This window comes from Salvia hispanica, chromosome 5 (assembly GCF_023119035.1).
Source record: "Salvia hispanica cultivar TCC Black 2014 chromosome 5, UniMelb_Shisp_WGS_1.0, whole genome shotgun sequence".
Classification (NCBI taxonomy): domain Eukaryota; kingdom Viridiplantae; phylum Streptophyta; class Magnoliopsida; order Lamiales; family Lamiaceae; genus Salvia; species Salvia hispanica.
In genome coordinates, this window is record NC_062969.1 from 31,097,660 (window position 1) to 31,114,826 (window position 17,167).

General features: G+C 36.4%; 1 protein-coding gene across 1 annotated transcript; it reads right to left on the bottom strand.

Moving 5' to 3' along the window:
• Nucleotides 1-10,133: 10,133 nt before the first annotated feature.
• On the bottom strand, nt 10,134-15,108 carry LOC125188728 (succinate--CoA ligase [ADP-forming] subunit alpha-2, mitochondrial). Its single transcript, XM_048085749.1, has 7 exons — nt 14,803-15,108; nt 13,970-14,179; nt 13,059-13,229; nt 12,667-12,790; nt 12,039-12,100; nt 11,010-11,091; nt 10,134-10,527 (listed from the first exon to the last, which is right to left on the bottom strand). The coding sequence occupies exons 1-7, from the start codon at nt 15,007-15,009 to the stop codon at nt 10,391-10,393; spliced, it is 993 nt and encodes a 330-aa protein (XP_047941706.1). The 5' UTR covers nt 15,010-15,108; the 3' UTR covers nt 10,134-10,390.
• Nucleotides 15,109-17,167: the final 2,059 nt, after the last annotated feature.

Sequence of the window (17,167 nt, forward strand, 5' to 3'; positions counted from 1 at the left end):
CACCACCACCTCCACGGGTAGATATGGAAGTCGTGAAGTTGTTCTTAGACCAAAAGCCTCCTACCTGCGACGGAATGGGAGAATCGGCGAAGGCTGAAACCTGGGTACGTGCTTTGGAGAGCATCTTCAAAACCTAGGTGTGCAATGATGAGGAGAAGATGATTTGCGTGACGCATCAACTGACCGGGTCCGCCGACTTTTGGTGGGATACCAAGCTGAAAACCATGCTACGGGATCGAGTGGATGTGATGATGTGGGAGGACTTCAAGGCTGAGATATACGACAAGTACATACCTAAAAGCTACCGCAAAGCAAAGGTAGCCGAATTTTACCACCTAACTCAAGGGCACCTGTCAGTGACCGAATATGACCGCGCGCTTTGTGACATGACCCGCTATGCGCCGGAACAGACGGATACTATGAGAAGCTGGCCGATAAGTTTTGTGAGGGCCTGAGACATGAGATTAAGATGGCATTGGCTGTCCGTGGGAGACTTACATACGCAGAGACGCTGGTCCTCGCACTGGATGTTGAAGCGGCTATGCCCAAGGAGAGTAGCACGGGGAACACTACATTGGCGCTACCCCCGCCACATCATCCCCAAGATAAAAGGAAGTCGGATGAGAGTAGAACCCACTACGACAACAAACGATACCGCTCCTCCCAGAGCCGACCGCCGTATGGAGGAGGGCAGACTTCGTCCAACCAGAGAAGTGACCCCCGGGCCAGGCCACCCCAATGCAATGTATGCGCCAAGTACTATTTTGGGGAGTGTAGAGTGCCGAACCCGACTAGGTGTTTCAACCGTGGGGGAAACGGTCACTTCTCTAGGGAGTGTCCGAGTAAGAACGTGGGAACCGGGGCGAGGCACAACAATCAAGGATTCCGCCAGCAGCCGAGGGTGCCACCAACGGGATCGGGAGTGAACCGGGATCAACCTCAGCGGCAGCAACAACCTCTTCGCCCAAGACTTCCAGCCCAAGCTAGAGCATACGCCATGAGTCAGAAACAGCCCAGATTTGAGCAAGGAAAAACGAGAATGGAATAGGTATAGGCGAAATCCTCGATACACCCATTGTTGTGTTGTTTGACACGGGCGCATCGCATTCTTTTATATCTGAATTATGTGTGCATACCTTGAGCTTGCCTGTTAGAAAATCTGAACATAGAATGATGGTGTCCTCACCAGTAGGAGAGATAGTAGAGATTTCCCGAACTTGCTCGAACGTAGAAATTGTACTAGGAGAACTTAAGTTAGTCGCTCACGACCTGCAAGTTATGGCGATGGGAGATATCGACATAATCCTAGGAATGGACTGGTTGACCACGAACTTTGCGACGATCCGTTGTAAGGAGAGACAAATATCCGTACAAGCTCCGGGAAAGGAACCCATCGTGTATCATGGAATCTCGATGAACTGGCGAACTGCTATAATCTCCGCGCTACAAGCCACCACGATGATGAAGAAAGGACGTCCTGCCTACCTAGTCTATCTCCATGGAGAGAAGGAGGAAAGGAACAAAGAAGATGTCGCCGTCGTGCGAGAATTTCCCGACGTTTTTCCCGAAGTGTTACCTGGACCGCCGCCAGATCGACAATTGGAATTCACAATCGACCTCGAACCTGGAGCCGCCCTGTGTCCAAGGCACCGTACCGAATGGCGCCAAAGGAATTGGAAGAACTCAAGATACAGCTCCAGGAGCTCATGGACCTAGGTTTTGTTAGGCCTAGTGTCTCGCCGTGGGGCGCACCGGTGCTCTTCGTTAAGAAGAAAGACGGGTCAATGAGAATGTGTATCGACTATAGAGAGTTGAACAAATTGACCCTCAAGAACAAGTACCCACTGCCGAGGATAGACGACCTGTTCGATCAACTCCGAGGAGCCGACGTATTTTCAAAGATGGACTTAAAGTCCGGATACCACCAGCTGAGAGTTCGAAAGGAGGATATACCGAAGACCGCATTCCGTACAAGATATGGTCACTATGAGTTCGTTGTGATGCCATTCGGTCTAACGAATGCCCCAGCGGTATTTATGGACTTGATGAACCGGGTATTCCATCCATACTTGGATAAATTCGTCCTAGTATTCATAGATGACATTCTAGTCTACTCAAAGGACGAGAAGGAGCACGCAGAACATCTACAAATCGCGTTAGAGACGTTGAGGACTGAGAAGCTGTACGCCAAATTCAGCAAGTGTGAATTCTGGCTGAAGGAAGTAAACTTTCTAGGACACATTGTGTCGGCAGAAGGAATCCGAGTGGACCCCGCCAAGGTTGAGGCAGTACAACAATAGAAGTCGCCTTCGACACCGAACGAGATTCGGAGTTTCCTGGGTTTGGCAGGATACTACCGAAGGTTCATAGAAGGGTTCTCCAAGATAGCGAGATCAATGACCCTACAACTCAAGAAGGGAGTCAAGGTAAATTGGACCCCGTAGTGTGAAGCGAGCTTTCAACTCTTGAAAGAGAAATTGACCACCGCACCAGTGTTGGCTGTGCCAGAGCTTGGAGTGAACTACGTAGTCTACACCGACGCTTCGAAGGTTGGATTAGGATGCGTGTTGATGCAAAACAACAAAGTGATCGCCTACGCGTCACAACAATTGAAACCACACGAGTTGAACTACCCAACCCACGATTTGGAGTTAGCAGCAGTAGTGCACGCCCTAAAGATTTGGAGGCATCATCTCTACGGAATTAGGTGTAAAATCTTTACGGACCATAAGAGCTTGAAGTACTTCTTCGAGCAGAAGGATTTGAATATGCGACAACGAAGGTGGCTCGAGCTAGTGAAGGACTATGATTGTGGCATCAACTACCACCCTGGCAAAGCAAATGTAGTGGCAGATGCTTTGAGCCGTAGAGACCATTCACAACTAGCTACTTTTCTGATAGAAGAGGAAAGTTTGATACGAGAGTTAAGCAAGTTGCGATTAGAAGAGGTAAGGGCACCTGAAACCGTGGAAGGCCGAATCGCCGCCTTAGTGGTAAAGTCTAATCTAAGGACGAGAATCGTTGCAGCACAACGGATGGATGTGAAATTGGAGGAAATTCGAATTGAAGTGAGAACCGGTGAATCTGGAAATTTTAGTGAGGCTTCTGACAACGCCCTCATCTTTGAAGGAAGACTGTGCGTGCCAAACGACGAGGGACTCAAGAACGAGATCATGAGCGAAGCTCATGAGACCCCATACACTGCTCACCCGGGGAGTACAAAGATGTACCAGGATCTGAAGAAGTCCTTTCGGTAGAATGGCATGAAGAGGGATGTCGCGCCATTTGTGGAGCGCTGCTTAGCCTGCCATGGATTTGGGCTCTTGCCTTGGGCCGCCTGTTCTTGTTCGAAGAGACTAAGGCAGCGGCGGAGGCATGACCTCGAGATGGGGCGGTGTGCGGGTGAGAGAAGGCTCCATGTCGGACAGCCCCATACGAGTCCGTGCTAAAATCAGGATCGTACTGCGTGTTGGTGTCGAATGGCAGGTATTCATCGGGTTCTGTACCCGACCATCGTGCACCACCGAACATCAGACTATTCAGACTTGGGTAATCTCCGAGATTCATTTTTTTAAATGTAGAAAATGTAGTGTGAATTTGAAAGTGAAAGAAGTGAAAAATGAAGTGAAAAGTGAGAGGTATATATAGGTTTTGAAAATTGATTAAAATTAAAAAAAATAACCGAAAACGCGTGTGCATCGTCCTTCGCATCGTCCGCGATGCTACAGTGGCGGACGATGCGACCGACGATGGGGCATCATCCGCGGACGATTGATAAGCCATCGTCCGCGTTGCCACAATGGCAGACGATGCGACGGACGATGCATCGTCCGCCCCATTGTGGATGGACTCATCTGTAATAGACCCTTGAAAGTGATGCGATAAAATTAGAATAAATTTAGGATTGCCGAAGATACGAAGTATAGCTTTAAAACAAGTGCTACTAATTATGGCACATCTAAACAGCAATGGGTGATATAGCTATGGGTATTTTCTAGACACAAAAGAAGATACTCCCTCCGTCCCACTAAATATGAAACATTTAGAAATCGGTACAGGATTTTATATAGTGTTGTTTTGTGAGTTAATGAAAATAGATTAAAGTAAGAGATATGAAAAAGTAGAGATAAAGTTGTTTCCATTTGAAGAAATGCTTCATTTGTAATAGGACAATCCAAAAAAGATAACGTTTCGTTTTTAATGGGACAAGAGAGTATTTGCTAGTAGGTTTGGAGATATACAATCACCCCGTTTGTCATTAGCTCATAATAGTACTCCTAGTATTTGTTTGGGCAAATTGTCTGTAAAGTCATGAACTTTCAATCATGAACTTTACCGAACAGTGTAAATTTCCCCTCTGACCCGACTAGATAGATTTCCGACACAAACTTGTCCTACGTGGCACGCCGGAGGTGTAACATCCCGAAATTTCGAACCCTAATTTTAGAGCCGTAAAATTCTTTTTAATACTTTTGATGATATGAGAGACGTGAATTAAATGATGAGTGAATTTATTACATGAGCTCTTATGGCCAAGTTGTGTCAAGGGTTGAGGCTTGGGTTGAAAAGTCAAACTCGTTGAATATATGACGTGGCTTATGAATATTTGTTTTAAAGGTGAAATTATGTGGTGAATTATTTGTTTAAGGGTGAGTGAGATTCTTAGAATATTTCCATAAATACTACAACCACATTCTTATGGAATTTTCGACCCCTTTATATTATTGGAGGGAAATTCTATTATTTTCCGGACTTAATTTATTTGTTGGGGTATTATTCCAAATTAAATCCAAAACCTAAATTTTTTTTTCCTTATTCCTTCATGAAAATTTCGACCCCTATGCCTTACACATGGAGATTTTCGAAATCTCCTATTTATGGGAGAAGGGAAGTATTTTATTTGTTTAATTGATCCCTTATTTGATTCCTTTCATACATTAATTCAAAGATCCTAGCAAATCTTACCATATCTAAGGAAATCTTGCCTTGTCATATTTAAAATAATATTCCTTGTGGGAGAAGCATAAAAAAAACACCTACTTCCCTATTCTATTGAGAGAATTATTATTTTTATTATGCTCCGTGATATCTCTCTCCTCCGTGAATATTTAAATAAAACCTACACATAAATTATAGGCAAAAATCGCCTACTCCTTATTCTCCCCATAGTCCAACCTTTTTCTTATTTTGAATGAGAGATTTTTTATACTTTATTTTACTCCGTGATATTTTATTCTACTCCGTAAAATACCAAACAAAATCATTGGCTAATTAAATAGCCAAGACTTCGAAAAATACCTCTTATTTCGCTACCCTAATTTACGCCATTTTTACCTTTCCTCTCTACTTCACAATATTTATTTTATTAATTGTGGAGAATCAAATCTTCCCAAATATTCTTTTTTTTTTTACCTAGAGATTTAATTATTGAACTCTATAAAGAGGAGAGAAAACCCTAAACCCTAGCATCACAATTTTCGCCCCCTCCCTCATACCACACGCCTCTTTTCCTCTCCACTCTCTCTCAATTTTCTTCCACTTTCCTCCAAGATTTCTCCATCTTTTGAGGAGATCCAGTTTTGAAACCCAACAAATTGTTGAAGAACCAAGAGTACACTTTGTTTCTATCGATTGTTTCATCAAGAAAAGGTACCTTGATTTCCTCTTTTCTTATCTAACCGATTAATCGGTGTCATGCATCTAGATTGAGTGAAAGTGGGATAATTGGTATATAGAAAGTGCATGTGCGTGTGTGCGCGTGTGTGTGTGTATGTGACTTGTGAATAACGCTCATGTGTGACATAAGTTGATGATAGATCTAAGATTGTTGAGTGTATAAATTTATATGATGAGCGTGTCGTGGTTTTATAAACCGGATCGATGGGAAAAAAAGGGGAAGCGTTTGGACATGCATGATTAGGAGTTGATGTTGAAACTAATACATGATATCTGCATATGTGATCAAAAGGTGAAACCTTGGTTGTGAAGCAAGATAACGAAAGGAAGAAACATACTTGAGATTTAAGCAGTCAAGGTGGTCTTTACTCACTAAACTCCTTTATTTTCAAAAATATTGATTATGGTGTTATAAGGGTGGTTTAAACTGTTATGTCATGCCTATGATTGCTTTGATGATATTGTGCGCCTGATGCCTAGTTTGAGAGTTCGCTCCATTGGGCTATAGGGCTATGGATATATGTATAAACGAATTTGGGTCTGAGTAGGGCCGCAAAAACCCTACCAGGCTAGTGTACACGGTGGGATCGGGAGCCGTCCTTGTTAGTCGGCCGGTCTCGTGGGCGAAAAGTGTGGCCACACTTTCGTCGTACTTTGGAAATGTTGTGATTGATGGATTGTTGAGAAAGTGGGAGTTTGTTTGACTGGCCAGTCTATGAAATTATTTTTGTGATACTTGATGATATTTCTTTTAACTGCAAAACTCGAGTACACTATGGTAAGGGTGGCATAATTAATAAAATGTTTTGGCATGAGTCCACTGGGTATTCCAAAATACTCAGCCCTGCATGTGTTTTCCTTACGTGCAGGTTGACCGGCGAGCGTTGGCGGGTGTTAAGCATAATATGAATTATGAAATCTTTTGCTGATAGTTAGACTTTTGGTGTCTCCGTGTCTCCATACATGACGTCACTCCTCTTGAACGTTTCCGCTGGAGTCTTTAGTTCTTTTCTTACACTATTACTGAATTTGAACCTTTCTAGAGTTTTTATTTGAATTTAAGGCTTGCTTATTGGAAAATATTAAATTATGGCTTTGTTATTTATCACATTTATTGATGGTCAAACTTTTTGATTAAACCATAGTCTTATTCTTCGTCTCTTTAAGTTCCTTTAAGTCGCGATCGTCCGAATTTATTAGCCCTAAAAGGGCGGTCGTGACAGGAGGCGTGACTTGGAAAATGACATATTTAGGGTTCAATTCGAATTGATGAATTAATGCTACTTTTATGCTGAATTTGGTTTGTGGAATTCGATTTGTGTAATTCCATTTGTATGTTTTCATTTGTGCTACTTGTATGTTTGTGGTAAGTCAAGGTCAGAGATTGCAAAGATAGAAGAGAAACAATTAGTATTTGTGGAGTTTTGTCAAGTCACGCCTTCTGCGCGTCACTTAGGATAAGTTTGTGTCGGAAATCTATCTGGTTGGCTTGGATGAGAAATTTACACAGTCCGGTAAAGTTCATGACTTTTCATGCAACATTTAAAATTCACAGGAAAAATCAAACTATTTTAAAAGTTCATGACTTTATAAGAAATTTGTCCTATTTATTTTTGTAAGTATATTTTTTTATAAAACTATTCAAATAGGAACCCTTTTTTTAATAATATAGCTTTTAGCTAGTATATAGGAAATACATTTTTATTTTTAAAATGTCATTTTCATAACTTTTATTTTTATAATTTATTTTTTCATAAAAAAAATTGCAATAGGTATTATTTTTTCATAAAAACAATTGCAATTGGCATTTAATTTTTTTTTCTCATAATAATTCTTTTAGCTAGCATATTGGAAATACATTTTTATTTAGTAATGTATTTTTTCAAAAAAGAAAGTGTCTATTGCAATTGTTTTATAATTAAGATAAAACAGAATATGAGCTAAAATGATCTTTTAAAATCAAAATTTTGGCTTTCATGGAATGGATTTGAACTCGGATCTTCATTGTCAAAGCCTATCGTGAATCCTTGTCAGTTGCGCTATTCAAATTTAATACTTGTTAGAGAGACGCGTAACACTTTTGTCTCTTTCTTAAAGATATGAAATGCAAACGAGTCTTATTATTTCTTGGAAGTTTAGAAATATCTTCCGAACCTGGAATTGTTTGCTAAATTCGACCATTTCAAAAAAGGAAATTGGTCTCTAAAACCATGAACTTTGCCAAAAATTTGGTATTTCCCATGAACTTTGAAATTGGTGTATAATATCATGAACTTTACATTTTGTTTGGTATTTCCCACGGCATGTTTATTTCTATATTTGACTAACTTACGAGGCTTTTTAATCATAATTGACACAATTAAATCTACATGGTTTTCAATGTGACTTTTTATCCTATATGTTATGAACTTAAAAAGTGGTTTAAAATATTATAAAACATATCACGGTTGCTTACGTTAAATAAGATTTTGACGAAAATATCTTATTTGGGTGAGTTTGGGAAATATCAAACAAAATGCAAAGTTCATGATATTATATACCAATTTCAAAGTTCATGGGAAATACCAAATTTTTGGCAAAGTTCATTGTTTTGGAGACCAATTTCCCTTTCAAAAAAAAGCATGCAAATGGAGGAGAAAAGCCGAATTTGGTAGCCCTACTTCTGAATCTCACATTTTTTGGTTGACAGTGACTTATGATTTCTTAAATGCCTTGGTTGATGGGAAAGTAAAGTTGACAAGGAAAATGATTCCTGGGAAAATGAATCCCAGGAATATGATTCCTAGTAACTTTACTTTCTTGAGTTTAGAAAATATCAAGATTTTATATTTAAATTTTAAGTTAAACATCAAAATAAAAATATACTTATTACTTTTTTATTTATAAAAAACAATAATAAAATAAATTTTTAATAAATTATTAATTAAAATAATAATAATTATATTATTATATGGATTGCCCATCACAATATATAATAATATAATCGTAATTATAGTCACATAGAATATTATACTCATTTATTATAATAATAAATAGTAATAATAATAATAATAATATTATTATATCTATGTATATTATAATTGAATAAATTTTAAAATTTCAATACGACTTTATATTTAATTATTAATTTATAAAATATAATAATTATTATTTATAATACAATTTATATTGTATAATTATATTTTAATTATTTAATGAATTATTAATTACTTTTATGAAATATTATATAATATAGTTATAATTATGATCATTTTAATCATAGTTATTTATTATACTGAAATGAACTACTAATTTTAAATTATTTCTAAACTATTATAAATAATAATACTAATACTAATAATAATAATAATAATAATAATAATAATAAAATTAGATTATATTGCATTAAATATGTAAGAATCCTAAAACTCGGAAAAAAAATATCTAAGAATAGTTCAGATTTAGAATCCTGGAAAGTTGTACTAACTTTCCTTGTTCTCCCTCCGCACTAGGAGTCCCATTTATGAGCGGCACGAGTTTTAAGAAATGTTAAGAAAAGTGGGTAAAAAAAGTTAGTGGAATATGGGTCCTACTTGTATATATTAGTTTTAAATAAAATGTGAGTGGAATGAGTTAGTGGAAGGTGAGACCCTATTACCATTTATGGTAAAAGTGAACCGGGACTCTTATTCGCGGACGAACTAAAATGGAAAAACGGAACTCCTATTCGCGGACGGAGGGAGTAATAATTTATTAAAATTTTTATTTTATTATTTTTTTTATAAATAAAAAAGTAATAAGTATATTTTTAGTTTGATGTTTAAATTAAAATTAAAATTTAAAATCTTGATATTTTCCAAACACAGGAAAGTAAAGTTACTAGGAATCATATTCCTGAGATTCATTTTCCCAAGAATCATTTTCCTTGCCAACTTTATTTCCCCGTCAACCAAAACAAACACAGAAATTTAAAATTTAAGAAATCTAATTACTTTCCCAGACAGAATCCTGACAACCAAACATGGCCAAAGGGATTAATATCCGATTGGAATTTTGTTAATCTATAAAGGGCATTTGCGACCTTTCAAAAGGGGGTACAAGTTATAATTTCTTTGTACTCCATTCGTCCCATAAAAAGTCTCATTTTTTTTTTCATTTTAATCCACCCCACAAAATTAGTCATTTTCTATAGTATTTGGTAAATATATAGTATTTGGTAAATATTTAGCTCTTTTATGTAGCAAGCCTCGTTCTGTACTAACAATATTGCGATTACCTTTCTTTCTATCTCTCTTCTATTTTAAAAATTTTATATTAAAATTCATATCATCTTCAAAATTTCTATTTTTATGTGAAAGAAATCTCCAAAAATTTCTATTTTTATGTGATGGAAGTAGTATTTCTTTATGGTTGCCAATGGGAAAGGTGAACAAGCAGAAAGCAAACAACAAATAATTAAAATCCAAAATAATACAGAGTCGAGTAAACTAAAACTATTATACATCAAGATTTAGTGGAAAATTTTCAAATTCTCTTTTATAATATATGGACAGATGTTGAAAAACAAACAGCCCAGATATTCTTCCAGCAGCAAGGGTCTTTACAATCCCGCTGCATAAATTGAATTTGTTTGTTTGTTATTACAAAGCTATAGCCAAGGCTTATGCAACCAAATAAAATTCTAATTCTCGTCCTCAAAACTGGAAAAAAAAGCAACAAAATTTCCTCATCGGCCTCAGACAAGACCCCTCTGTTTGAAGACCTCCAGCATTGCGGTGCCTATCTTTGCAGGCGACTCAACGACAGTAACTCCAGCTTCCCGTAGGGTCTTGATTTTGTCCTGTGCAGTACCCTTTCCTCCGGATACAATAGCTGCAAATTCAACAACTCCATCAATCTCTCTCGCCTATATAGTTATTCTAATGAAACCAGGTGAAAAACCACTGATACAATCATAAAACTCTATAATTGTCTGAAGATTCAAAGCAAAAGAATTTGGCTATTGCTAGCTAGATTGGAAACTGAGCTCAGGCAATGATTCTCCAATCTCCCCAGCTTACTAGGTAAAATTGTTCGGCATATGTATGCTTATTAAAAATGGTTGAGGTAAAATAGAAGAAATATAGTGAAAGTTTTGTTGACCAGAGAGATATGAGCTGAAACATACAAGGTCGAGCTTCTTAGTGGAGGATCAAATTAGAGCTCAATACTCAAAAGCCGTTCTATACTAAGAATAGTACAAAAGATTCTATTCACATGTACTCTGTCTCTCTGAAACAATTCGGAACAAGGTGAAATAACTGCATAAGACATTTAACAATAATATAACCATTGGAATTTATAAAGATATGTACCTCCTGCATGGCCCATTCTTCGTCCAGGTGGAGCAGTGAGCCCAGCAATAAAAGCAACAATTGGCTTCTGAGTCCCACTTGCCTATCACATTCAAACAGAAAAAAAGTTGGATATTTCAAGTCGCAACCAGAGGCACAGAATCTTCTATGAAAGACGGATTAAGCAGCCGTGTACGAAGATAGCAAGCAAGTCTAAGCAAATAATCCAAAAGCTGCAAAATAATTGTACTAACAATGAAGATGGAAACAACAGGTAGACATTCAAACTTTTGGTAAATGATCAACATTGCAATTTGCAAATGTTGATAATCTAAAGTGTTTCATAGGTTAAAAACAAACAGTTGATGCAGCAGGCCATTTCTGGTAGCGATCAAATTTCCAGTTCAGAGGAGCAACGGTTCATCCTACTGAAGGCACTTGAATATCATTTGCATTTGTCTTCTCAGACTCAGACATCACATCATTTCCTCCATCTGAAGAAAACAACTAACTACATTGACGTAACCTATCTATCAAACCAGATAGCCCTGAGCAAATCCAGCAAAAATTCAAATCCTTTTAGGTTACTCTTCTTTGCGACCAGCGATATTACGATATGCAATTTCAGCAGAAATAGCAGACTTCATAGACTTAGTATAAGCCAGAGTTTCATTCATTTATTATAATACTGGCAATCAACTATACGAGCTCAAAGTTTCAAGAATTTAACTGCTGTACGCAAAGTTGCAGAATAAAGAAGCTATTTCTCCTATAATCAAAATTGTCTTTCCATAATTCCACTAAAGCAAAAGGTGTAAGCACATAAAGAAAAGGAAACAGTGAGAGAATAGTCAATGACCTGCACAGCAAGATGCCCATAAATTCACTTTTAAGTACAGTGAAATCATGTTAATAAAACACTACAGGACTATATTCATGGACTATGAATCAACAAAGGTGGATGTCAGATTTTGATCAAGCCACTTGTCATCTTGCACAAGAAAATTGTGGTCAGGGTTCATTAATCATGAATTTGAGGATGTTATTTACCTTTATTAGAGCCGCCGCATCCTCCTCCGCTGTGCCACCTATCTCACCAATAAGAACGATACCTGAAATGCGCAAAGAAAAATCTATTAATCAACCTCCTATAAGCAAGTATAGAAAATTAGAATTTTAGCACCAATGCAAATTAATCTAAAGCTGTTACCCCTGCAAATAAAAGGAGTGTACTACCCCAATCCTCATCCGGTTACCGGTGTTCACAGTTTTTAATACTTGTTTTGGTTATCATACAATAACTCCTGCCAACTTTATTCAACTAATGAAGTCTCAAAACAACCATAAGTTTAAAGCTTCTATATATTGATTCTGGTCTCTCCTTAGTGTATCGCGATAAAATGGTTAATGGAAAGCAAAAGTTATTGCATATCACAGCAATGTATTTGATAAATAAACATCCTCTATGGATCTGCATTGCCACACCATTAAGTTAATAAAAAAACCCCTTGAATAATTGAAATGAACCACAAAAAACATCCTCTATGCATCTCCACTCCCACATCATTAAGTTAATAAAAAAATCCCCTTGAATCAGTAAAATGTATTAGAAAAAACATATATTATAATCCTAAGAGACTGAGGTAGCAAATGAAAATGACAGTCTGACAAATTTTACCTTCTGTCTGTGGATCCACTAGGAACTTTTCCATGCAATCAACAAAATTCGTTCCATTGAAAGGATCTCCACCAATTCCCACACATGTTGACTGCCCAAGGCCAACTGCAGTTGTTTGGAAGACCTAAAATAAACAGGTGATAAAGTTACCCACAGAGAATAGGGATATTTCTATAGCTGGAAAAACTATAATAATCACATAATTTTTTATGTTTGAGGGAGGAGAAGTGCTTGTTGTTGCCACAAATAAATAAAAGGTCAACTACTGGTTCAGTGTCATCAGCTAACTCTAGAGCATAAGGTTTTAGGGTAAACATGGCAAAACAGCTTGTAAATGATATTTGAATATTGCTTATGATGTCACCAGGATGTAGCTTAAAATTGAATCTTACCGCTTCATAAGTCAATGTACCAGACCGAGACACAATTCCAATGCGTCCTGGTTTGTGGATGTATCCAGGCATAATTCCAACTTTACACTCCCCAGGCTTAATAATGCCAGGACAGTTTGGACCAATAAGTCGAGTCCGTGACTGCTGATTAAGAGCAGCTTTCACACGAACCTGCAATTTGGAAAAGAAATCTTGAAGAACAAAAATATCAATAAAATTTTAAGCTGATGTAGTGGTTTATGATCATTGTATTCTAAGAGGGTGTTTAATGGATTGATATTAATAAATAATAATACCAGCTAATCTACCATTTTCTCTGATGGATTGATTACTTTCCAACTTGTTTATGACCATCTTATCCTTCAAATAATCAATCATGTGTTTTATCAATCTATCATATCACTAAAAGTAAACACCGCCTAAGAGGCTTATGGAACACTGTAGTTCCAGCACCAAGCTGGACAATAGGTAAATTTCTAGAATGTAAGTATCCCTGACATAGTATGCTGTAGTCAACAGGTTAGTTAGAAAACACAATATTCCACTCATGGTTTAAGCAATTTGATGATACGCAGTGTTACTTTGCATTAGCAACTAATAGGCAGCAACCACTAGTCTATAAGTTTCAGGTGGACAGACAATGTATCATTTGATAACCTTATCAAGACTATGGATAATAACAGGTGGTTTATTCCAATAACTAAATTACAGAAGTTGGGGAAGACTCATGCACTATACAAAATGATAATTAGCATAAAGATGAAACCCAAATAACTCATTTAGCTTGTGCAGTGTTGCATGAATCCAAACAAGAATATACAAGAACTAAAGCAATAGGAAGAGGTTGATCGTTCAATTTATCTTTGTGACCAGAAATCTGTATGTGAAGATAAACTAGACAAACGTATTACCATGTCATGTTGGGGTATTCCCTCTGTGATACATACAACCAAATCTAGTTCAGCCTCCATTGCCTCCATGATGGCTTTTGCAGCAAATGGAGGAGGAACATATATCACTGATGCATTAGCCTTTGTTTCAGCTTTTGCTTCTGCTACAGTATTAAAGACAGGGAGTCCCAAGTGCTCAGTTCCACCTTTTTTAGGTGTAACTCCGCCAACCTATTCATGCAGACAAAATTGATAAATAATGATATAATTCAAAAAAAATTCCATATAGTTCGCAAAGTTTTACAACAAACATCAAAAGCCAACAACTCACAATACTAATATACTTTGATAACAGATCTACAAAATTAAAGCAACAAAGCAAGGGAACAACCATGTAATTTGAATAATAAAAGGATTAACATGGGAACTAATGTTAGTCAGCTCAATCCTCAGAAACTCATATGCAAACTTAAATAATGCTCTCTAGTGGACTAGTCCTTCAGCAAGCAAAGTCATACTTGCACAAATATAACCAATATTTGACTCTGAATGAACTATATTTTCCCCAATGATAAAGCATACACCATTTTATAACGCCTTATACTTCAAAATATTTTTCTTGTCATATAGTAAAACACAGGATTCCAGATTATTATGTACTTCAAACATACTCAATTTCACCTCTGCTGCACTTGTTTTTAAAGTCAAACAATATGCATTTCTCATAAAACCTAAACACACCAGAGATCACATTTCCCCTTCCGAAACAAAACAAGCCAATGAATTCACTCAATTACAAATAAGCAGCACATAAATTGAACCAAATTAAAAGCGAATGGGGAGCGAAATCATACCATCTTGGTGCCGTACTCAATGGCCTGCTCGGTGTGGAAAGTGCCATTCTTTCCGGTGATGCCCTGGCAAATGATGCGGGTGTTCTTATCGACGAAGACGGCGGGCGGCGGCGGCGGAGATCCGAAATTGCGTAGCTGATTGAGCTGATTAGGGCGGAGCAGGCGCGATGACAAACTAGCAATCAGCCTGGTGGCTTGGCGCGCCATGGATTTGGTTGACTGCGTTTTGGAAAAAGATGCGATTTTAGGTTTTGCAGAAATGGAAGTTAAGTTGGCGATTGAGAGGGACAATCCTATAAAACTATCTCCAAAATTTAATTGCTTTTACTTTTTATTCAGGGTATGTGTGATTAGGGAGGTCAATCAAATATGGAACTTTTGGGTACGTCCAAATAATCCAATAAAATTATAGGGTTAGGGCTATATTTTATAATTCAAATATAAAACGGGCTACATGAGGCAGCCAAATGAGTCGACGGGTTAGGATAGGGTTGTGGCTCAGCCTGACGGGTTGCACTTTTCAATTAATATAATAATAAATTTAAGATTTGGTTTAAATATAGATCATGCTTTCATAATTTGATTAGTTTTTGCTTTCATAAATTTTATTTATATAATATTTTATTAAGTATTATTTTAGAAATCTTAATAAAAATAAAATAGTTCATGTTAAAATTTTTTTCTTTGCAAATTTATGATTATTTATTTTAGAAATATATTAGTTTTTAAGCTATTCTTTTCCAAAGGTCATGAGATTATATTTAAAATATATTATTATTTAATAAATATATACTTTAGTATTAATATTTTATACTCCATCTCCCATCTGTCTCATGCTATTCACTCTTTTCTTTTTCAGCATGTTCTAAACTATTTGCACTATTTTTTATTTTAAGTAAGAGTTGATTGTATTTAGTTAAAATATTAGAGTTAATTAAGTATTCACTTATTACACTTAAATTATTAACTAATTACTCAATTCTTTATTTACGGTCCAAAAAGAAAAATGTGTGAGTAGCATGGGATTGAGGGAGTACAATAATTTTGATATCATTATAGTTATATTGTTTACAAAATAAAGAAGATTAAGTATTTCAATTACTTTATTATGTGAAGTAGTGGAAATGAATTCTAAGTTTTAATTAAACAAAAAATTGAAACCAAGAATTGTTGAATTTTTTGGCCCGATTAGCCCGAAATCCAAAGGGTTAGGGTCGGAAAACCATAACCCCAAAAAAACTACAACCCGAATAGCCTACACCGAATAATCCAACAATGACATCCTCAGTTTGATACCCTTAAAAAAGGGAGGCCAAGAAAATAATCCTTATGTCCTAATTAAATTGAAGCATTTCTTTTGGCCAAAAAGATTGAAAATTTATGTTATCTCTTGTTAAGGTGTAGGGGTGTGCATTCGGGTTTGGTTCGGTTTTTCGTCCAAACCGAACAGAACCCAAAAAATCGAATTTAGGCTAAAACTAAAATTGAACCGAAATCGAAAACCGAAAAATCGAAAATCGAATTAAACCGAAAAACCGAAATTGTATGAATTTCAACAAAAATCGAAATTGAATGAAAAAACCGAAAAACCGAAATTGAATGAATTTCAACCAAAAACCGAAATTGAATGAAAAAACCGAAAAACCAAAATAAAAAAAATTCACAAAACTATAATAACATGATTAGCATCCATCAACCAACAAAATGTGCATATCTAGGCAATGCCATCAACGTCAACCAAAATAAAATTTCATACTATCTAATAATAAGTGTCCACTCTTCAATATCTTAGTTTCAAATGTCTATCTTGTCAAGTTCCTTTCTAGATGGAATCTTAAAGTGAGGACATATCATAGAAACAAAGTGTTGAAAACACTTCATTTCAACAAACTCATGAGGCAACTCATCAACAATTAGCATAAAAGCTAAAGCCTTCTTAGCCTTTTCTTGATCAAACTTCTAATTATAAGGGAAGAACTTTGCCCAAATCTTTTATCCTTAGTTTTTCTCTTTTTTTTTTCATCTCCTTTGTCATCCTCATGGAGAGTAATGTTTTCAATGCTATCTCCAATAATATCTCTTTCATTATTCAACATCTACAAGAAGAAAGATTTAGAAAATTATACATTAAATCATAAATTGGAAAGAATTATAACATAAATGGACAATGGTCTCTCCAATCGTTCACCATATGAAATTCAACACTCAATTATAAAAAATTACAACACTCAATTTCAACATCTAACAATGCATAAATTACAACAATTAAAATTTTTAGAAAATTAAACACACTGTATCAAAAATTTTAACACTCAATTCAACATACTATGACATTGTACACTATATCAGAGCATTAAACAGTCAC

Bases quoted from the DNA above. Each gene is read 5' to 3' on its own strand.
- LOC125188728 (XM_048085749.1), bottom strand. From the start codon at position 15,009: ATGGCGCGCCAAGCCACCAGGCTGATTGCTAGTTTGTCATCGCGCCTG. The intron at 14,180-14,802 runs GTATGATTTCGC...CTGCATGAATAG, and splicing joins TTGAGTACGGCACCAAGATG to GTTGGCGGAGTTACACCTAA. The intron at 13,230-13,969 runs GTAATACGTTTG...TCCAAATTGCAG, and splicing joins GAATACCCCAACATGACATG to GTTCGTGTGAAAGCTGCTCT.